Genomic DNA, 23468 nt, shown 5'->3' with positions numbered 1-23468 from the left:
TGTATTTCAGGAAATGTCAAAATCAGCTTGGTTGATTTTCTATTTTCCTGTGCAGGTTTATAACAGACACCAAAGATCAGCCATCAGCTAGAGAAATCCCCAGGTTTTCTTTCGTAAAGTCAAAGGGACAGAGTTGTAGTGCATGAAAGCAGGCCTTTTGGGTAACTGTCATGCTGATCACCAGGCGCACATTTACTCTATTTCCATTTGATTTTCTCTACATTCCCATTAGCTCACTCCAGATTCTAACACTCACCTATATAGGGGCAATAATGGTGGTAATTAACTAACCAAGCAGTACAACTTTGGAATTTGGCTGGAAACTGCAGCACCCAGGTGAAACGCAGGGAGAACGTGCATAACCCTAATGCAGACAGTACCAGAGGTCAGGATCAAACTCAGGGGCTGGAGCTATGTGATAGTAGGTCTACCAGCTGTGCCATTGCGCTAACTTTCAACGTGGCTTTGTGATCTGCTCTAAGAACAAGCAAATAAGTGCACGTGGAAGACATAAGGGTTTTCTTCCCAAGCAATAAATGGGAAACTCCGGTGTAACATGAAATTTGTTCACTTATTTGCTTAAACTTGAATTGAATGCTTATTGGTGCCAGCAATTCTGAATATGTTTAACAAAAGGAATAATTCAAGATGAAATGCAGTTGCATAGATATTGTTCTTCAGTAGCTTATTTTGGGTTTATGATTACTTTAGGATTTCAGCTCACTTGAGCCTGCAGAGAAAGATAGCACCAATAACATTGCCCGATACATTGGCATGTTGGATTCTTGGTATGAGAGAAATATTCTAGATTTACTGACCTTGCCAACAACTCTTCTTTGCCAGGTAAGCATAAAGGCACTTAAATGCACAGTTAACATCATGATTATTTGTACTGTACTCAGAGTTTTTATTCTTTGTTCTCTCGCTAAGTTTCCATTTCTCTGTATTTGCCTTCCTCATGCATTCAAAGGGAAACAACTACGTTGCCCAGATCTTCCCCAGATGAGCTTGCTACTTAAAGAATTCTTCTTAATTATTTGATTTTTGTATCTGATGAATATGGAATTGGAATTATATTTGGTTCATTTACTGGGATACAGCAAAAGCTCGTCTTGCATGCTGTTCATACAGATCAAATTATTACACGTTGCATTGAGGCAGAATGAGGTAAGGCAATAACAGTGCTGAATGAAGTAGAGCAGCTACAGACAAAATATAATGCAGAGAAGCAAGATCATGATGAGGTAGATTGTGAGGTCAAATGTCCAACTTTTTGTACGAGAGAACCCTTTTATCGTCTTAAAGCAGTGGAGCAGAAGCTGACCTTCAGCCTGGTGGTAAAGCTTTCAGCCTGTTGTATCTTCTGCCTGATGGAAGAATAGAGAAGAGAGGATGACTGGGAGGATGGGGTTATTGAGCATGCTAGCTGCTTTGTGAAGAACTGAGGAAAGAATTGATCTGCAGTGACAAGACAATAGTTGGTGAAATAAATAGAATACAAATCCAACTTTATAGCTGGTTCAGGAAGTTGTATTTGATTATTTAAATGTGCTGCATGTCCAGATACATTGTACGAAAATCACTTAGAATATTCTAGATGCCTTAACTTTGTTCTCTTTAAACTGCTTGTAATTTGTGGTCCCGACAAATACCGAGTTCAGGGTGACTGTTGGCCCTGCTTGAATATTGGACCCTACCACTAGAAATATTATTAATAATTGTCTCTGCTGTTCGTAGGATACCAAGATTGCACCTCATTATCAGCTTTTTCTTGATAAGTCTATTTTGGGAAGAGATACTGCATACTCCGCATTTACAATGTGAAATCTTCAGTCTTTATCTTGTACTAACTAAATGGCTAGGATTTCTTAAAGGATCATTTCACAATTGTACTGTTTGCTTTTTATTCCTATTATTGCATGACAACAAACAGCACATTTGATATGTATTTTCCAACAATATAAGGTAATTGTGAATTGTTAAAATGAGAGCCGCATAGTTGTGATATTTCGATAGATGTTTTATAAAATTTTCGTACCATTCATTCATGCCAAACCTTCTACTTAATTAAATGACAGTTTGACCACAGCCTTGGTCTATGACTCATTCTCTGCATCCACTACCAGGCCATCAATCCCCTGGTTGCGTTTTCTCATAAATGCTATAGCAGTATAATGATGAGTAAAACCATAACTTCAGACCAATGCAAAAGAGATCAGAAGGCAGTCAGTACAGAGTCCAGCTCTCCCTCAGCCTCAAGTCTGGCACTACTGGCCCCATTCATTTTTATAGATGCACCATAGACAGCATCTTATCCATGTGCATCACAGCTTGATACATCAACTGCTCTGCTAAACACCATGAGAATTTGTAGAAAGTTGTGACCACAGCTCAGTCTATTATTAAAATGAGTTACTCTTTCATTGAATCTGCCTATACTTCTTGCTGCCTCCAGAAAGCAGCCAACAGAACATAATCTAAAAAAAATCTAAAAAAAACATAATTAAAGGCCCCTTCCCCCTCAGTCATTCACTCTTCTACCCACTTCCATTGGGCAGAAGATACAAATGTTTGAAAACATGTACACCAGGCTCAGGGAGAGTTTCTATTGACTGTAGACACTTCGAACTGACTGACTGTGATGAAGATGAATTTTTGATCTCTCAGTCTATCTCATCGTGGTCCTTACACCTTATTTGGCTACTCTGCACTTTCTGTCTAGCTGTAACATTATATTTGCGTCCTGTAACTGTTTTCCCCTTTGTACTTTTATTGAAATAATCTGTCCAGATGGCATGCAAGCAAAAAGCTTTTCACTCTATCTCGATTACATGTGACAATAATGAAGCCAATTATCAATTACTAAACCCACTTAACATCTGGTTCAAATCTTTCCCACTTTCCTTTCTTTGTCCTTCAACCTGCCTCTGACTTGAGAGACATACTATGACCTTGTTGCCAGTCCTAATCTCTCAGCTCTCATTTAATCTAGGGTATTCATGGAGGGACACCTAATAAAAGTACTGTGTGCCTCCAAACCCTTGTGAGAAGAAAATGCAGAAACAAGAGGCATAAAGATGGGGTTAGTGAACTATATGTGGAATAGAAAAGGTATTTTTAAAAACTGCAGGCACTGGCAAACTGAAATAAAAGTAGAAAATGCTGGAAAGCTCAGCAGGTCAGGCAGCTTCTGTGGAAAAAGAAGCAGTGGGTCTTTGAAGTCTTGGATCCTTGAGTGGAAATGGGAAACAGAAACAAGTTAGCCTAGTAGAGAAGTTGGGGAGTGTAAGAGATAGAGCAAAAGGAAATTTCTCTAATGTAGTAAGTTAGAGGGTGAAGTTAAGATAAAATTAACCTTTGTGTAATTTGTTGCTAATGCTGTATAATCTGTGTAAAGTGAAACAAATACTGTACAACTGATGATTCTAGTTTCCCACATTCAAGGCAGGAAAATGGGCTCCAAAACTGGAGAAGTTGTGCAGCTTAATTGTAATGCAAACTATTATCAGTGCATCCCACAAAATTGGTTTTAAGGATCACTCTTATGGAATGTGTGAACTGAAAGAGGGAGGACCTGAAGAGAAAGCAGGAAGATGAAAGAATGGGCTTGGTTGATTAAAAATAAAGAGTCACAAAGATTCCAAAAAATTGGAAGCTTTCTCTTGACAAGAATAAAGCAAGAGATGGAGGGAGATGCGGCGGGGCTGGGGGGGGCGCGGATTGGGAGAAACACAATAAAGGCTGATTTTTAAATTGTTGCTGGCTATTGTCATGGACCTACTGATGCTCACCACTAAAATCGAGGCGAAGAGACTACAACTAGCGGGGCACTGTCTACGCCACCCCGAGCTACCTGCCAGCCTAGTCATCATATGGGAGCCCAAGCATGGGAGGATGAACCCTGGGCGCCCTCCCAAGACTATGGTCAACACGCTCCTTGAAGACAGCGGCGCGGCTAATGTAGATGAACCGAACACACTGATGAGGGAGAGGGAGAAGTGGAGAGTCCGTCATCGTGCCTGATGCCAGCCCCCTAGGCCTGAGTCGACATAGTAGTAGTAGTCATGGAGGTGTTTACTGAATTACTAATAAACATTAAATGTTATTGACTAAGGTTTTCTGATGAATCTTACTGCTACCATATCTTTGTAATCTGTTTCCTGTAGGAGCCTTCCAAGCCGGAGAATTGTCCAGCTGAAAGGGTACCAGAGAAACTTCCCATCATGGCTGACCTTATCCTTTACTATTGTCGAAATGCTACTCACCCAGTGTTAATCCAGCTTTACCAAGCAGAGGTAAATCTTGTACATACATTTGTCAAATTTGCACTTTTTGACAATGACTAAATGATGGGAAATCAGAGATCAAAGTCTGACCAGGGCAAGATTATATTTATTTCTAGAAGCAAAATACACTGCCACTTTAATCAATATACTTAGCGCATTAATTTGTATATATTTATGTCTATGTGGTTTGCATATTATATTCTGTTAAAATGTGTATTTTGGGAAATATCTGTTTTTATGCAGTGTAAAGTGAGTTTTCCATTATTTTACTCTCTAATAGAACTTCCTCAGATAACTTTATTGCATTTCCTGAACTGCCTGACTGAAACGGAACATTAGAGCCCAAAGTAACCCTCCATTTCACAAATCAAGAGATTTACTTGTGGAATGAAGAAAGAATTGTTTATAGTTAGATAGAGGTTGTGGTGCAGATCTGATCACCCAGACAGCTTGGTGAGCCAGTAATTAAAGATTCACTACCATTTTCTCAAACTATCTAGGTGACAAAAAAAACAAAAGTTGTCAGCGTAGGAGACTCCCTGCCTGTCTTTGATTCTCCACTGTCCCAATAAAACAGTATAAGCAGAACTTTCTGAATCCACTTGCGCAAGACTTGGCACAATGGTTACACCTCTCACATGAGTCAGTGGGCTGTGAACTAAAGGACCGTCAGAGGCCTGAGAACATGCTATCAATTCAGAGTAGATGGTGCTGAGCTGAGATTACTGCTTTACTAATGAGTGGACGTAAAATATCCCACACCAATATCCATAATAGGGCAGAAAGTTCTCCCCATGCCTAGGCCTAATATATCATCTCTATAGTAACAAATCTTTTGTTTCAAACTAAGTAATGCAGTCATTGAGCTAATATCTAAACTCATGACATTACTTCCTTTTTTCTTCTTTCAGATTGGACTCTAGATATAAAAGAATTCATAGCTAATGCAACTCCCCCTGTCAAAAAATGATAAATGACTAATCAGTTACTTTTAGTTCAAAAATTGCAATATAACTTTGATTCAGCAGTCTTTATTGCCATGCGCAATTTAAGCATCTATTCAAACCATCCACACTATTCATCTGCAGTTAATCCATTTCAGGTATACAATGTGAACCAGTTAAATTGTTCAGTCTATCCCCTGACAATGTTGATTGACTTGACTTGTTCTTGACTTTTTGCAAAGACAAGTTAGAAAAAATTGTGTTTTTAAGCATAAAATATGAAAATAATTAGGGTGAATTACTTCTTTGTTTGGCAGTTAACGCTGGCTGGAGGAGAAAAGAGATCTGAAGTGTTTGTTTATTCCCTTGAGCTTGGACAATCAGCAGCTACAAGAGCAATTAAAGCTTCAGGTGTGCTTTATTTTCTGTGATTTCAGAAGAATTGTTTCCTGTATCTTTGAGAAAGGCTGATATGCTACCCTGGTAGGTCTATATATATCCAATTAGCAATTCCTTGATGCTTAGATGGAGTTGCCCTGGAGAACAGTTGGAAGTTTGAATACACAGAGCCTGCCTATCCCCAAAGGCCATTAGGGTGACCATGAAAATAATCATATTTTGCTACACTGGGATTATCTTTTGATTATATTTTTGAAGTCAGTGATAACCTTTAAATGCAAATAATGATATTCAATGAGCTCATTCACTCTCTTTATTTTATAAAAGTGTGAATTCTTCTAACAAAACCTTTCTCAAATAGCTGGAAATGTAGAATTGTGAACTGTGGTGTTATATTTTACTTAGTTTTACATTTAAACTTCTGTCTAGCCAGAATTCTAACTGAGATTAGACCAGTTTCGTTTTGTTAAAATGCTAGTCCGTTTCCGGTTGGCAGCCACATGGAGCAGTCGCAGAGAACGAGCACTCCATCCTTCTCTTTATCTCCACACTCCTTCTTCCCCCTTTTTTCATACCAAACTGTTGGACCTTTTGCTCTTCCCCCTGCCTGCGACTATGCCCACTTCTCAATGACCTCAAGGAGTACTAAATCAGGGAAACAAGACGTTTTGGCGGCTGGCTTGACAGTAGAGGCTATCTCTAGACCAACACTGTGAGGCGTTAGCGGCCGAATTTTGACCTTCTTTCAACCTGCTGGAAACGAAACTCGACCAAATCCAAGGCAAAGTGGAGGACCATGGACTCTTGAGCTTGCTACGAACGATCTGAGCCAGTGTGTCAGTGAGCTGGAAAACATCTGCTCCAGCTTGCGTGAAAACCATATCAAGCTATTGGCTTAAGTTACTGACCTGGAGGGCCGGAGCAGACGGCAGAACCTACGCATCCTGGGCCTGACGGAATCTATTGAAGGCGGGCGTCCTACTGAATTTTTTTCCAGTCTGCTTTGTGAGATCTTCGGGAAGGAGACGCTGCCATCTCTGCCAGAGATTGATAGAGCCCACCGTTCACTAGCAGCTAAACCAGCCCCAGGACAGAGACCGCGTCCGGTCATTCTTCGCCTGCAGCGCTACCAGATTAAAGATCTCCTGGTTAAAGAGGCCCGGTGAAGAGGGAAGCTAGAATACCGCGGCTGGCAGATTTGGGTTGTGGAGGACTACTCTCCCAAAGTTTTGAGCCTGTGAGCTGAGTACAGAGAAGTAATGATGGAGCTATACAAACGAGGACTCAGGCCTTCCCCATTATACCCTGCATGGCTCCGTATCACACTTCCCAGCGGTGACAAGAAGTGGCTACGCTCGGTAGACGAAGCACAGAAATGCATCGACAGCCTCCCCACTACACCGAATTCTTCATAAAATAGTTTTCTCCCATACCCTCTGCCAAGTAACGTTAGCAGTGCTTGGATAGTGATGTCTGGTCTGATTTGGCTGGGTTAGGTACTGACTACCACGATAGGTGGAACAATATTCACTCAGACTGTTCTCTCTCGAGAGTATTTCCTTTTACCTCCAATTCAGTGAACTCTACAACCTTTCATGGGAAGAGCACTGGGTAAAGTCTGTTTTTTTTTTCAAATATCTGTTTATATTTCTCTTTTATGTTTTATCTTTCAGAGCCATGTTTAATAAACTTTGGGGGAATTGTTTTGTCTCTCACTAAGCACAATGTCAGTTTAGGAATGTTGAATGCTTACTGTTTCCTTTAAATATCAATAACGGAGTTGAAGATGATGCTACGAGTGACAGAAAGTTGTACTGTTGGGTGATTATTGTCCTTAAGAGCTTGCTGCTATGTTCTCCGGCAGCTGGCTTGTTGTGGGTTTGGGTGGGGTGGGGGTAGGATACTCCAATGCCGGTACTGTTTTTGGAACCCTTAGAAGTCCTTGTTATACAGGATTCATTTCTGCCCTGTTTCTTTTTGTTTTACATTTTTGCCTCAGAGCTGGTACCCGAAATCTTGACACCACTTATGCCTATCAACCTGTATCTCTTTTAAAGGAGAATAGTTAGTACGTTAAATTTTGTAAGCTGGAATGTCAAGGGGCTGAATCACACTGTTCAAGGAAAGAAGGTGTTCTCACATCTCAAACAGTTTAATACAGCAACTGCATTTCTACAAGAAACACACATTCGCAGTTCTGACAATTCCCGTCTTACGTCATGATGGGTGGGGCAGTACTTTCACTCCACTTTTCAGGCTAAAGCTAGGGGGTCTCAATTCTCATAAATCAAAACATTCCCTTTGAGTTCCACAATACAGTATCAGATACAAATGGCTGTTTTGTCATTGTCTCAGGGAAATTGTATAATACATTGGTAGTGTTGGCTAACATATATGCTCCTAACTTGGATGATGTGGACTTCTTTGAATGTTTTTTTTCTGCACTGCCTGATCTGAGTTCATACTCTCTAATACTAGGTGGAGACTTCAACTGTTGGTTAGATCCAGTGCTGGATCGATCGTCTCCTATTCCCAGAGTATTAGGCAAATCTGTCTTATTAATTCAGTCCTTCCTCTCCAACTATGGCATTTCTGATGTATGGCGCTCTCTCCACCCAAATAAGAGAGAATATTCTTTTTTCTCACACGTCCATCATGCCTTTTCTAGCATTGACTACTTTCTAATTGGTGTTTATCAGAGTATAGTGATATCAGACCATGCTCCAGTTGTCCTGTCTATAATTCTTCCTGACCTTCCTCGAATAAATAAGCATTGGCATTTTAATTTGACCTTACTGTCGGATAATGATTTTGTAAAATTTATGGAGGACCAGATAATCTTTTTCCTTAACACCAATATGTCACCTGAAACCTCAAGCCTGGTTGTTTGGGATGTTTTGAAAGCATACCTCAGGGGTCAAATAATTTCCTACACTACGAACATGAAAAGAAAGACCCATGAAGAATGACTAGATCTGGCCAATCAAATTAAAGAAATAGATCAACAATATGTCCAAATTAAAAATCCGGAGCTGTACAAAAGTCGAGTGGAACTTCAAACTAAATTTGGTCTTTTTCCACTAACTCAATTGAATGCCTACTTTTGAAGAGCAAGAGCCGGTTCTATATCCATGGTGACAAATCTGGTAAATTTTTAGCCAATCAATTAAGGGGCCTCAAGGCCAAAAAACACATCACAAAAATTCGAATGCAAAATGGAAGCATCACCTCGAATCATTCTGAAATCAACGACCCATTCAGGAAGTTTTACTCCCGACTTTACACTTCTGAATCCCCAAATGATAACATTTTGGTCAAGAATTTTTAAAACAGTTTAAGTATCCTCACACTTTCTCCTGATCTCAAAATGAGACTGAATGAGCCAATATCATTAGAGGAAATATCCTCAACCATCTCGTTACAGCAGACTGGTAAATCTCCAGGACCCGATGGGTTCCCTGTAGAATTCCTTAAATCATTTTGTCACTGCTCTTACCTCAACTAACCTTGGTTCTATCTGATTCGTTTAAACAAGGTAAACCGCCAGCATCATTTAATGAGGCATGCATCATTCTTCTAGCGAAGGGAGACAAAGATCCAACAGAGTGCTCCTCATACAGGCCAATCTCTCTGTTAAATGTCAATGTCAAAATCTTAGCTAAAGTTTTGGCCCGTAGACTGGAGAACATCCTACCTGCAATTATTTCTGAAGACCAAAGCAGTTTTGTCAAAAACTGCCTCCCTTTTTAACATACGCCGTCTATTAAATATTTTATATTCACCTTCATTTGGGATCCCTGAATGTGTCATCTCCTTAGACCCAGAGAAAGCGTTCGATCATGTGGAATGGAATTACCTCTGCTGTTATAGAAAAATTTGATTTTGGACCAAGTTTTATCATGTGGGTTAAACCGTTATATTCACATCCCACCGCCTCTGTTTTTACCAACTCTCAGCAATCCCAACCTTTGAACCTCAAATGTGGAACCCGCCAAGGGTGCCCTTTAAGCCCTTTACTTTTCGATCTGGCCATAGAGCCACTGGCGATTACATTCCACAGTCGTGCGGATCTGACGGGGACTTGGAGGGAGGGAGTTGAGCACAAAGTCTCCCTTTATGCTGATGATCTTTTACTTTTTATATCGAACCCGATCACCTCCTTGCACCCCCATGTTCTCACTCTTTAACAAATTCAGCCAGTTTTCAGGATACAAACTTAACTTACACAAGAGTGAACTTTTTCCAATAAATGGAGAAGCACAGGCGTCAGAGTTCCATAACCTCCCTTTTAAGGTAGTGAATAACCAATTTACTTACCTTGGCGTCACAGTAACAAGGAAACATAAGCGTCTGTTTGGAGAAAATGTCATTAATTTGTTAAATCATACAAAATAGAACCTAGCACAGTGGTCACCCCTGTCCATGTCCCTGATGGGCCGAATTAATGTTGTCAAAATAAACATCCTTCCTAAATTCTTATACCTTTTTCAATCCATACCAACTTTCATTCCTAAAGCCTTCTTTGACTCGCTAGACTCAGTCCTATTGTCCAACTTATGGAAGGGCAAGCGTCCCCGACTGAACAAAGTCCGACTTCAAAAATCTAAAAGTATTGGGAGCATGGCTTTGCCCAATTTCCACTTATATTACTGGGCAGCTAACATATGCTGTCTCATCTTTTGGTCTCATTTTTACAACCAATCTGACTGCCCAATATGGGTGGCAATGGAGCTGAACGCTATTAAAAGTTTCTCTATCTCCGCACTTCTTGGATCCGCACTCCCTTTTCTTACGCCTAAACCAATTGTTAATCCTGTTATCAGGCACACTCTGAGAGTATGGGCTTAGTTCAGAAAGCATAGTGGTCTCCATGGCTTCTCTCTTTCAGGTCCTATTCTGTATAATCATCTCTTCCAGTCTTCTATACATGATCCAACATTTCAAGACTGGTACAGAAAGGGCATCAGGCTCTTTAAAGATCTCTTTATAGACAACTGCTTTGCATCATTTGAACAACTGTCTGCAAAGTTTAGCCTACCCAACACTCATTTCTTCAGATATTTGCAAACTAGACATTTTATCAGCCCCTTGATATCAAACTTCCCTGAGGCACTCGACACAAACGTCGTTGATACGTTTCGCTGCATGAATCCATTGCGCAAAGGTCTGGTATCTACCATTTGCGACAAGCTAGTGGCCCTGAGGCGAGCCCCCCTTGACAAAATTAAGACTCCCTGGGAGGAAGATCTAAATTTCTCACTGTCAGACGATGTATGGGATTCAGTTCTTAAGTTAGTTAACTCAACCCATTTATGTGCCCACCACTGCTTGTTACAGTTCAAGGTCGTACACTAAATTATCTCGCATTTACCCAGATGTTAATCCCTGCTGCGATAAATGCAAAAGGGGCAAGGCTTCCCTTATTCACATGTACTGGACATGACCTAGCTTGGAGAAATGCTGGAAAGATGTTTTCCAAACTCTATCCCAAATACTTAATTATAATTTGGAACCTAACCCTTTGATTGCTCTTTTGGTGCCTCCGGAGAGGGGCACACGCACCTAAGTCCGACCAAAGGTCGCACATTGTCTTTTGCCTCTCTTTTGGACAAGTGCACAGTCTTACTCAGGTGGAGTGATGCTGTCCCATCCACCCACGCTCAGTGGCTCAGGGACATCATGCCTAGTCTACACCTTGAGAAGATCCATTATTCAATTCTCACCTCGGACATAAAGTTCCAAAAGGTGTGGGGACCCTTTCTTGAATATTTTCAGAATTCCCAGCCAAACTAAAGGCCCATCCTTTCTTCCTTTCTTCTGCACATAAATCCCTGACCTCCAGCATTTCCCGGTAAAATTCTATGGACCCAGACTTGTAAACGTACAACAGTCTATGTATTAGGAAAATACACCTTTTCTATACCAATGCAGCTCTGTGGGGACAAAGGTTCTGTTTAACCCTTTTTGCTAATGTAATGATGGCTTGTAGATAGGGATTGGGAGGAGTGGGTCGGGGCAGGGAGGCAACCAAAGCATGACTGTACTATGGGTGCATCTCTTTCATAGATGGGAATTGTACATTTGATACATTTGTTATGAACTGCACAAACCTCCTTTATACTATGCTCTCTTTATTTAAAAAACTAATAAAAATATTAAAGAAAGAAATATGCAAGTCCCTGTTTGAAGTCAATTCAGTTAGAATTCCTAGAATAAGCTTCATAATGATTTTGTTGTGTTGAAATAAGAGATCTATAATGAAGCTGGGTGTAACTGTTCAGAAGCCATGAGGTGCAACCACATCCTATGCCTGTACCAGCCTAGATCCCAGCAGCTTATTCAATTATAGTAACTTCCTGAATGTTGAAATGCCAACTTAGAGCAATTCAAAGTTATAATTGAGGAGATCTGAATACTGACCAAATTTATTGTATAAGCTATATTGCTAGAAAAGGCAAAAGAACAACTGCACAGCTTTATTCTGTTGTGATTTGCTGATTTCTGTATTTAATTTGATTTTTATTTATTCTTAAATAATATAGGTCCCGGATGTAAAAGACTTGGAATTGATGATGACAGAGAAGCGGTACCATTAGCACTGCAGATTGCCTATTGCAAGGTACGTTGTGATATGTACCCTTCAGTTAGAATTCCTGGAGAAGTTTGGCATAAGTTTCAGAATTAAATTGTAACTTGCAACAAAGATGATATCATTGGGAAATGAAGTGCATGGCATACTAAGGAAGAGTGATATGATGTCAAACTGGAAAAAAAGGCACATAATATCAAAGATGAACGAAAGATGAACTATGTAGAAAAAAAGCAAAGGATGACTAAAAACATAGAGGAATAAAACGTGAGGATTAACAAGTAAGAAATATAAAAACAAACAGAGGGTGCTCCTACAAGTCTATAAATAGGAAGGACACAACTAATGTAAATGTTGTCCTTTAGGATAATAAGACTTGTGAAGTAATTGTGGGAAAAGCTAAATAGAAAAGACTTTGAACAAATAGACATATTCGTGCATGCTTCTAATAGTAGAAAATCGGGAGTAAAAAGGAGGGAAGAGTTTAAAGCAATCATTGTTCCACAGAAAAGGTACTGAGTAAATTAATGGGAATAATGATTGACAAAGGCCCTGGATTTAGTGATCTACTTCTTTGGGTCTTAAAGGAACCAGCTGCAGAAATGGTAGATATTTTGACTAATATTCCAAACTTTCCTTGATTCTGGGTGGATCCCAGCAGATTGTATAATATAAGAGCTCTATTCAAAAGAGGAGGAGTGAAGAAGGCAGTTAAACTGATCGCCAACATTGATAAGCTGCTGGAATCCCTATCAAGGAAATAGTGATAAGACACTTTGCAAATCATAGCTAAGTTGTGAAAATGAAATAGTGTTTGAAAAATAGCATTAATTAAAAGGAAGCAAAAAGGGCAGGTAGTAGGCAGACTACTTGTGGACTTCTGAAAGACAATTCAGTAAAATTCTGTATTGATCATTACTGCGCAAAGGAAGAAGTCCTGGAGCAACAAGAAATCTGTTAGAGAAACTCAGCAGGTCCAATGTGGGAGGAAAGGAATTGATGATGTTTTGGGTCGAAGCCCTGCATTAGGACTGCATTTGCTGTTACTAATTTTAATTACTGATTTTATCTGATATTAATGTGTGTTGTAGATTTCATGAAACAGAAGTATAGAAATCATATTAATGATGTTGGGATCACATTCAGAAAAAAATAGTTCCAGAATTCAATTAAGTAGAAAGAGTTTATTAGAGCCTCTATAGCAGATTTATATTAATGATTTAGATCGCTGTCTGAGCAGCCACTATGGTTCCTGTTCCTGGACTTGCAACTGTAGAGGTTTAATGATGAAGCAGTCATGGTACAAGTCAAAGTTTAAAAAAAAAGGATGCTTCTGTAATATTTTTGATTAAATATTTTAAAATTGAGTGATACTTGATCATTTAATCTGGAACGCATAATTTAAATGCATAATTTTTAAAGATATATATCTGTAAAAAGAGGAACTGGAGGAATTGTTCCTGTTTTCATGCAGTCTATTTTGCAATAAGTTTTTGCTTGCAACACAGCCTCCTGCTCATTGGAAAGCTAACTGTCTGAATAGCTGAAGCAGTTACATTATGCAAAAAATGAATAGAATAACATTTAATTTTAATATCACTCCCGAGTTGACAAATGTACATGCCCTGATAATCAAAAGTAGGGAAAATGCTACACAATATAGAAAATAGTATTTATAACTGTTTTAATTTGCTCTTTAAGAGCTGCAGAAATAAAATGCACACCTTGGTTTAAATTGAGCTTCAACTGAGTTAGAAGGTTTCATGTTTGTCTAGAGACCTGAGCACTTTAAGAGAAATAGTATACTGGAAATACTCAGCAGATCAGGCAAATCTGTGGAGAGTTTGAAAGTTGAGACCCGTGGCATTTGATCAGAACTGTGATATGTTTGTAATCGCATTAGCAAAAATGTTAAGTTGTAGTGAAAAGTGATGATAACAAAGGCAATGTCTGTAACAGTTTGGAGACCAGGAGAGATTAAATAGCACAGATAATCTTAGTGCCAACTGAGGAAGGGTGATGAAGGTTTATTCATTACAACTGATCTGTAACTGGGATATAAGTAGAAGATGAATAGGGACAGAGGATAAAAGAAGGGCTGGGATCATGGCCAAATGGACCTGCTGGAAATCTGAAATAAAAGTGAATGCTGGAAACACCCAGTAGATTGGGCAGCATCTGTGAAGGTAGAACAAATCAAAACTGAATTACTGCTTATAGTTTGATGACAACTCCTCAGATCTTGTTCGTACATAAACCAGTAGAGAAGCTATCAAAGATTATATTGTCAATGAATATAGCAGTAAGATTAGTAACTCACTTTCACATTCTTTCACATTTGAAATAAGTTTTTCTCCATTTTAAATTAATGGTGACAGGAAGAGATCAGAGAACATCCGTAGATGATGAAGGTTCACTGAAACATTAACTATTTTACCCTCCCTACTGAGTGTTTCTAACATTTTCTGTTTTTGTTACAGCTTGCCATTTTCTGCGAATTTATTTTTGACTTTCGTATAGTGATATGCTGCTCTAAAATTGCAACACCAAAAATTATTGTTCAAACACCTATTTTAGAAAGAAAAATCTGTCAGCAGCATGTTATTTATCTCACATTCTAATAGTTTATAATCGATATTTCTCTTCCACTAGGCAACAGTCAGCAGAAGAAACCAATGGAACAATGTGGAAAAAAAATGCACATCTGTAAATCTAAGCAAGGCTTGTAAGAAATATGACGAGCTAGGTAATATTTATAATGCAAACATGTTGCTTTTCTGAAATGAAAACAGGACCTTAGCCTTTTGCTGCTGCAAAAAAAAATGATAATGTGTAAATAGCACTTATCACTCATTCATGAAATTTGATTCATTCTATGCCAGATCATTACTTAACAGTTTACAGATACAAGTGCTATTATTGCCATTCAGTCTCATACACAAGATAACTACATATTTTAAATAAAATTCTATATCTTACAGTTTTATTATTTTTAGCCAAAATAACTAGCTTCTAAAATAAATTCCTATATTTTTGTTAGAATCTAATACAGAGTCTCTTCATCTTTCCATGACTGAGGTCGTAAAGCGTCAGAACTCAAAATCCAAAAAAAGTTATAATCAGGTAAGCATAAGCTTATTTTGCAATTAAGAACTCAAGGAATTTGCTTTGAAGAACCGCGATTGATGAGAAAAGCTTAGCCACTGCATTGGGTAATGCAGGAAATGAAACAATATTCAAAGATGTTTTGACTTACTATTTCACTGACATTGAACTTTGTGATCTGGTGGGGAATATCACCTACTGCAAGCCCAGATCAAGTGCAATACATGGTCATAATATACACAGACAATAACATACAAGTTCTTGGTGTCTTCTTATTTATAATGGGAATAATGAAATCTTTACTTAAAGCACAGTAAATAACATTAGCATATTTAACTGAAATGAAGTTGCGGGTTTTAATTGTTTTATGGTACTGGCAGCAACTTGCCAGAAGTAACGTGCTTTTAGTTGTATCTGTTTATACAAAATGGCATGGCTTGTTTTGTTAAAATCAACCCCCAAAAAGTGTAAAGAATTAGGTATTAAATCATGTCATTTACATATTAGCAATGGAACAGAGCTAACACGTAGTTAATTTTTTTATAACAAACTTTATGATGCTCCAAATAAATGATAGCTTATATTGTTGCAAAATAGAATTTCTGAAGTACAAATCCTAAATTTTTGCCAATTGGAAAGCTCTATGTGAATGTGCTTGACATACATAGGCAGAACTAAATATTTCTGCTGGGTGAAGGAAATTATCAAACAGCCTTCCAAGTCTGCCTCAAAGGTAAAAAAAAACATATTTCACCCCAATTTCTATTATTATCATCTTTCCGCAAAATCTATTCCCCGTAACCTCAATTTTTCATGTTATCACTGAAGTGCATTTCTAACATTTGTGGTTATCCTGATGCACAAGTGACCTTTATTCCTATATTACACTTGACTATGATTGCCATGGGTTTTCTGATAGTAAGGATATCATGGCTGGATGAGGCACTGATAACTCCCAATCATCATCCCATGAGTAATTGATGTGTGCCACAGAGAAGCAGGAAGTGTACTTGATAATACCCTTCAAAATTTAGGCACTTCATTGAGACTTAACTGAGATATAACATGCATTTAGCCAGCACAAACAGGAAAAGCAGAAAAATATTGTATCTACCATCCCAGAGGCAAAAATTTGTTACGTTTGTCCAAGGGAAATAAACATAATTTATAAATAACCTGAATTAAGGTTTATGGTTGCTAAGCTAAAGCAAACAATTGCTTTAAAAGGTAAATTAATTAATGGTGAATAGTCCATTTGGTGATAAATACACCTTTCACAGAATGATTGTTCAATCTATATATGATCGCAATTATTTCAAATGATTTTTTCTGATATTTCAGCAAATAAATATAACACAGATCAAAATTGACAAGGTACAGATAATCGGAATTAATAATACCACATTTGCAGTTTGTCTGGACCAGGATGAGAAAAAAGTTATTCAAAGCGTAACCAGGTGGGAGAATTATTTCATCATTTTCACCTGTTAATTTTTTCAAATTTATTTTAACATATAAAAACATGGTCTTACTGTGATGGTTTGGTATTACTTTTGCACAGGTATAACATTTCAACATAATGTTTTGTAGGCATCCGCATTTTTTTTACAAATTCAGTAAGTAGGTAGTCAATCCAACCTCTGGGATCTTATTTGAAGCAGTATTGATCAGGACAATTGATCCTCCAATGTGTCATGAATTACTTAACACACTTTCACATTATTTAATATTAGTTTAACTCTCCTCAGAGTACACTCCTATAATAATGCAGTAATCCTGTCTCCCCCAGTTCTGTTCCAGATGTTAGCCTTATTTACATGTAGGGAGGCCAGCATCTTTAGACTTCTGATCCAGAGACAATAGTGAGGAGAGAACAAAATCAGCCTTCAAGGGTTAGCTTAGACAGCTTTACCACTGTATTCCACAATCTCCAGTGTTCGATTTGCAAGTTATTGCACTATTTTAACTTCATATACTGCACATCCACTGATCAGAATCAATAAAATGTTTTTTGCTTTGGTATTTTTTTCATAGATTCAGGCTGAAAAAGCAGGTATAAGTGATAAAATTGACACTTGTGGGAGCCAAATACAAGAAGCCCAAATAACAATGGTCACTAATATCATAAACAGAGTTTAGAAAACTTTATTTAAGAGAGTGATAAGAACCCGAACCTACTTTACACCTCTAAGTTACCATAAAGGCAATTGACTGCATAAATGTCATCATGTTGGAATAGTGACATATATTTAGCTTTTTCTATATTTATCTCATGTTCTGTGTGTTGGTATCTTGTATCTTACTGGGACAATCACAAATGCGTACACAGTGATAACTAGGAAATTGCCACCTTTCAATGTAGGATCCTCTGTATCCCATACATATGTACTTTGTAGCCGATGAACAATCATGTGACAAGTTGATGCGTTGTTATACATAAGCATCTTAAAAACAAGTTAAATATTGCTGGAACATCAGACATTTTTTGGTGAAACTGTATTAAATTGTTCAAGCAGTAACATCTGTAACATATTGGTTTAAGATATGCCAAGTTTTACTAATTTGAATATTTTAAATGAAATGGTATTTATTAATCTTTCTTTTGTTTAGGTGTGAGGTTTCTGTATGTTACAAGCCTGAAGACAGGATGCCACAGACACTGAGCAAAAAAACTTCATTCCAGAAATGGCCGCATACATCAAAGTCCTACTCACTTCTCTGCCTTCCAATTGTAACCTTCAGCGGAGCTTTACCTTAGGGAAGGCAGATAATGACTTATTGTCTCTACTGACCAAAAATACTGCCAAAACAATGGACCTGATTTTATATTTTGTTCTGGCACTATTACAATATTTATTAGGCCATAAAAAGGCACTACCAATTGAAATTGAACTCCAACTGGTAGAAATGGTTTAGCATAAGCTGTTTAATGTCCATTGCAAATGGGGCTGCTTGCGAAGGAAGAAGGAAAATGGTTCCTTGATAAGTTGTGGCTATTTGTTCCCATACTATTTCAGAAAATGAAACTTTAAGTGTCATAGCAGAGGCCAGCTTATGCTACAACTTAAATGCAAAGTAACCCATTCCTTTTTCATATTGATGAACTGAAGCAAATGGTGCATCTAGAGGTCAAAAGGTTGATTGAATAATTTAGCTAAATTAGAATTAGATGAGGATAAGAATTTGGTGCAGAGGAAAAAAAGGTGCTTCTTTTCATTTTTAACACTTTAAGCAATTAGAAGAAAAAACAAAATTCTATAGAGAAAGCTTAAAGGTAAATATTGAAAGATTTAAATAATGCAAAAATAAAAGATTAGGGTATCTAAATTACATTTCACAAATCACAAGGTTTACCATCAGCTTCCACTGAAATGAGGTAAATTTCTGGACCTGATGATACTGCACGACCATAGTTGATGATAGGTTGTCGAGTAAAATGGATTTATCAGTCCTTTTGCGAGTAAACATTAAGAAAATTACTTTTCGTAGGCATAGATATCAAAGCTGCACACAGTACTCCAGATGATGTCTCACTATAGTTCTCTCGAAAATGGTAGCAATTTCTTCTCACTTTTGTGCTCTAACACTCTTACAAAAAATGCTCAGACACTGTTATCCCTTCTTGAGTTGCTTGCTCCTCTTCTAGATACGTTTTAGCTCAGGTCCACATTCTTGCACTAACTGCATATCCATACATCATTAAATATTGGAAAATAAATGGAGGAGGAAATATACAAGTAAACTGAAGACATGTATTAAAACATAAAATGATGAATTATTCTGAAATTAATTGGCCGGAACAAATGATTACCTGTATAAAGGAAATTTCTCCCTGCAATATGTAGAGGACTCCTTTTGAATTCAGAATTTTGATCAACAAAAATGGAAGACTTTATTATTGAAGTGAGTAATTAATGAAATAGACGTTTAGATATTAATTCAAAGAATATAAGTATAAATGAAGATGAGGTGGTGGATTGGGCGAAATTTGATTGTGAGATATTTAGATTAAAAGTTGAAAAAGTGAAAAGGATGAAGTAGCAGCAAAACCATACTACAGAACACTGTACTAAACAACATACCAAAAGCAAACCTATACACTGAATGAATAAGGACATAGAGGAAAATAACTGAAGATGAGAAAGATAGATAGCCATGTAAAATAGCAAGAGAGATCTTGTCAGTGATGAATATGATTAGATTCAGTGAGAAGTCAACAAAAATAATCTGACCATGAGGATCTTTGGATTAAATTATCAAAGGACATAAACTGGTAAAAAAATAAATGTAGCACATACAGTTAAAGCGAGCTGAATGGATATAGATTCAAATTAATAAGAAGGATAAATATGATGCGCAAAGACAGCAAAACGGCAGGAATATTAAATAATTACTTGGGTTCAGTATTGACCCAAGAGACAGATCACATTGCCAAGTCTTCGGAAGGCAAGATTAGAATTAATATAATTACATTTAATCCAAAAGGACTAATAATATTAAATGAAATAATCAAAGTCAAAGTGAAAAATCCTTCAATCCAGAGCATATCTCAAAAGGAAAGTTAGTCAAGACATCAGATAATACTTGATTCTAAAGTAGATGCAGGCCAGAAAGCAGGCAGATAGCTAACACCTTCTGCATATCTGAAAGGGAGACAGAGTTCCTCCAGGGATTAGAGACCAGTAAAGGAAACATAGAATTCCACTAAAATAACAAAAATAGAAAGATACTTGCAAATAAATATTCCTGCAATTAAAAGACTGCATGGATTTCATGAAAGAAGTCTGGTCTTATCAATCTCAATGAATTCTTCAACTAGCTGAGAGATGGGATAATTAAAGGTGGTGTAATTAATCTAACATATGAAGAGTTCCCAAAGGGCTTCTAACTACCTTATGATAGATTGAAATATAAGGTCAGTGCATCTATATTAGATTTTGATATTAAAAATTTGTTATAAAATTTGTAGATGACACCATGTGTCAGTAACAGCAGTGGTTGTGAATTAGGGAACGGTAGTGTGGTTTTGAGTGGTGACTTTGAAGAGATAATGATAAATAAAGGGTTAATTCATAAATTTGCTGAAGAGGAACATGAATTAGTAAGTTAATCACAACACAGATAATAAGAATAATGAGGAGTTTACAACTCATTTGGTAAAATTGTACTCATCAAAGATGGTGAATCTTTGTAACCTGGGAGTATAAATACAAAAATTGCTAAATATAGCAAAATCGTTATTAGATTCATTAAAAGTGCCAAACCAAGCACTACTTTTTTGTGTCTCAATGGATATCACAGAAAGATAGAAAAATTATGCTAAGCTTGTATCAAACCTCTGTGAGACTTCACCTGGAGTATTGTACACGGTTCTGATCTCTAAATACATTCATGGAATGAATATTGATACACTGCGAAGGATGAATAAATGTAAAGTTATAATCAGAATCAGTTTAATATCACTGGCATATGTCGTGAAATGTGTTGTTTTGCGGCAGCAGTATATTGAAATACATAATAATAGAACAATCAATCACATTAAAAAGTGTATATATAAAATTTAAATTAAGTAGTGCAAAAAGAGAGCAGAAAAATAGTGAAGTAGTGTTCGTGGGTTCATTATCCATTCAGAAACCTGATGGCAGAGGGGAAAAAGCTGTTCCTGAAAAGTTGAGCATGTCTACGTGCCCCTGCACTGCCTCCTTGATGGTGCCAATGAGAAGAGGGCATGCCCTGGATGATGGGGGTCCTTAATGATGGATTCCGCCTTTTCGAGGCCTCGCCTTTTGAAGGTCCGGTGTCTATGATGGAGCTAGCTAAGGTTACAACTTTCTGCAGCTTTTTCTGATCCTGTGCAGTGTCCTCTCCATACCAGATGGTGATGCAACCAATTAGAATACTGTCCACAGTGCATCTGCAGAAATTAGCGAGAGTCTTTGGTGACATACCAAGTCTCCTCCAATTCCCAATGGAATATAGCACTGTCATGCCTTCTTTGTAATTGCATCAATATGTTGGGCTCAGGATACGTTTTCAGAGATGTCAACGCCCAGGGACTTGAAACTGCTCACCCTTTCCACTGCTGATCCTTTGACTCCCCCCTTCTTGAAGCCCATAATCAATTCCTTGATCTTACTGACATTGAATTCAAGGTTGTTGTTCTGACACCACTCAATCACTCAAGATCTATCTCACTCCTGTACGCTGCTTTGTCACCACCTGAAATTCTGCCAACAATAGCTGTGACATTGGCAAATTTATAGATGGCATTTGAGCTGTGCCCAGCCTCACAATCGTGGATGTAGACAGGGTAGAGCAGTGGGCTAAGCACACATTCTTGAGAAGCACCAATGTTGATTGTCATTGAGGAGGAGATGTTATTTTTGATTTGCACTGACTGTGTCTCCTGGTGAGGAAGTCAAGGATCCACTTGCAGGGGGAGGTAGAGAAGCCTTGGATTTGGAGCTTGTTGATTAGAATTGAGGGTATGATTGTGTTGAAAGCTGAACTGCAATCAATAAATAGCAGACTGATATAGGTATTGCTATTGTTCATGTGGTCCAAGCCCAAGTCGAGAGCCAGTGAGATTTTATTGACCTATTGTGGTGATAGGTGATAGGGTCCAGGTTCTTGTTTAGGCAGAAGCTGATTCTGGCTATGACCAAGTGCATAAAACACTTCATCACTTTAGATGTGAGTGCAACTGGTCAATAGTCATTGATACACCTCACTCTGTTCTTCTTGGATACTGATTTGATTGTCGCGCTTTTGGGGCAAGGGGGACCCTCCATTGCAGCTGTGAAAGATTAAAGATGTACTTGAACATTCCTGCCATTTGGTTGGCATAGGTTTTCAGTACCCAACCAGGTACACCATCATGCAAGGGTTCACTCTCTTGAAACGTGTTCTAACATCGGCCCCTGAGACAGAGGTCACAGGGTCACCAGATGCGGCAGGGATTCTCACAGATGTAGTTTTACTCTCCCTTTCAGAGCATGCCCAAAAGATGTACATCTCATCTGTGAGTGAAGCATCACTGCCACTCAAGATGTTAGATTTTCATTTGTAGGAAGTAATGGCCTGCAAACCCTGCCTGAGCTGATGTGCAACCAATTCTGTTTCTAACTTCAGTCGGATCATGAGACATCAAGCATTCTGGATCTCCCTGTAAATGAAAAGAGAAAGCTGAAGTGGGACCATCCACAGGGCTTTAACATTTCTGGGTAGCAAAATCAGGAGTGCATTACTCTAACATACAAAATCTTCCCTTGTCTGTAAAGCTTGCATCTTCCTCCAATACTTTTCCTTAGTAATTTGCATCATCATGTCAACTGATTGTATTAGAATTTATCAAATTGCTCCGTGTACATTTTGAATATGAATGTTACTCTAGATGATCTACATGTAGTAATTTTTAACCTGGTATTTGGAGGTTTGGAAAGGTTAAACATGATGGAATTGTGGCCAGGCTGATTGTTATCTACTGCCAATCCAATCGAAAGCAGACTGGGGAAAATTCCTGACTGTGTTAAACAAATCTGACCTCTTTTCGATTGACCACTTTCATTTGATGTTTGTAAATAGAATATTATAAGCCAGTGGCATGATGTGTCTATTCCTGTCTTGGCAGAGATAATATAACATGTGCAATAAAATGTCCTGACTTCTTACTAGTTCTGACTTCTTGCTGGTTTTCCCCAGAAGCTGCAGAGAATGCATTGGCAGTTTATTACTTTCCCTTATTGAAGGGCTGTACATAAAAAGTCCAGTGATTCAGATGAATTGCACTGCTTTGTGATATCCGATTGCACACTAAACTGTAAATATTTGTATAATTAAGGTACACTATACAATACTTTACTGCAGCATTGATTTGATAATATTAAAATTTACACAACATGTTCAAATGTGTTTGATTGCTTTTGTTAAAATATGATGCAATCTTTGATTGTTCCTGAGAATTAGTGATTGGATCTGATAGCTTTGGAAAGGCAGGATGAGAAGAAATGTTTAATGGGTTCTGAACACAGGAAATGGATCAATGCTCCTTAATGCCATGTTCAGTCAAATATTGTATAACAAGGTTATTTCTCTCTGTGCCTCTGGAATTCAGCTCTCTTTTCCAGATTTGCAGATAAACTTACA

The 23468-nt window shown here is 37.9% G+C and overlaps 1 protein-coding gene across 2 annotated transcripts in view; it reads left to right on the top strand.

Moving 5' to 3' along the window:
- pik3r5 (phosphoinositide-3-kinase, regulatory subunit 5) overlaps positions 1-23230 on the top strand; it is a 102977-nt gene extending 79747 nt beyond the window's left edge. For both annotated transcript variants that reach the window (XM_072242534.1, XM_072242536.1), the window contains 8 exons: positions 712-843; positions 4167-4295; positions 5548-5641; positions 12172-12248; positions 14871-14964; positions 15259-15341; positions 16665-16780; positions 17934-23230. In XM_072242534.1, the coding sequence (XP_072098635.1) occupies positions 712-843; positions 4167-4295; positions 5548-5641; positions 12172-12248; positions 14871-14964; positions 15259-15341; positions 16665-16780; positions 17934-18081 (873 nt within the window). In that variant the 3' untranslated portion in view covers positions 18082-23230. The remainder of the gene's footprint in view (positions 1-711; positions 844-4166; positions 4296-5547; positions 5642-12171; positions 12249-14870; positions 14965-15258; positions 15342-16664; positions 16781-17933) is intronic.
- Positions 23231-23468: the final 238 nt, after the last annotated feature.

This window comes from Mobula birostris, chromosome 24 (assembly GCF_030028105.1).
Source record: "Mobula birostris isolate sMobBir1 chromosome 24, sMobBir1.hap1, whole genome shotgun sequence".
NCBI classification, from domain to species: domain Eukaryota; kingdom Metazoa; phylum Chordata; class Chondrichthyes; order Myliobatiformes; family Myliobatidae; genus Mobula; species Mobula birostris.
Note: the sequence above shows the minus strand (reverse complement) of the source record. Positions and strands in the feature narration are given on the sequence as shown.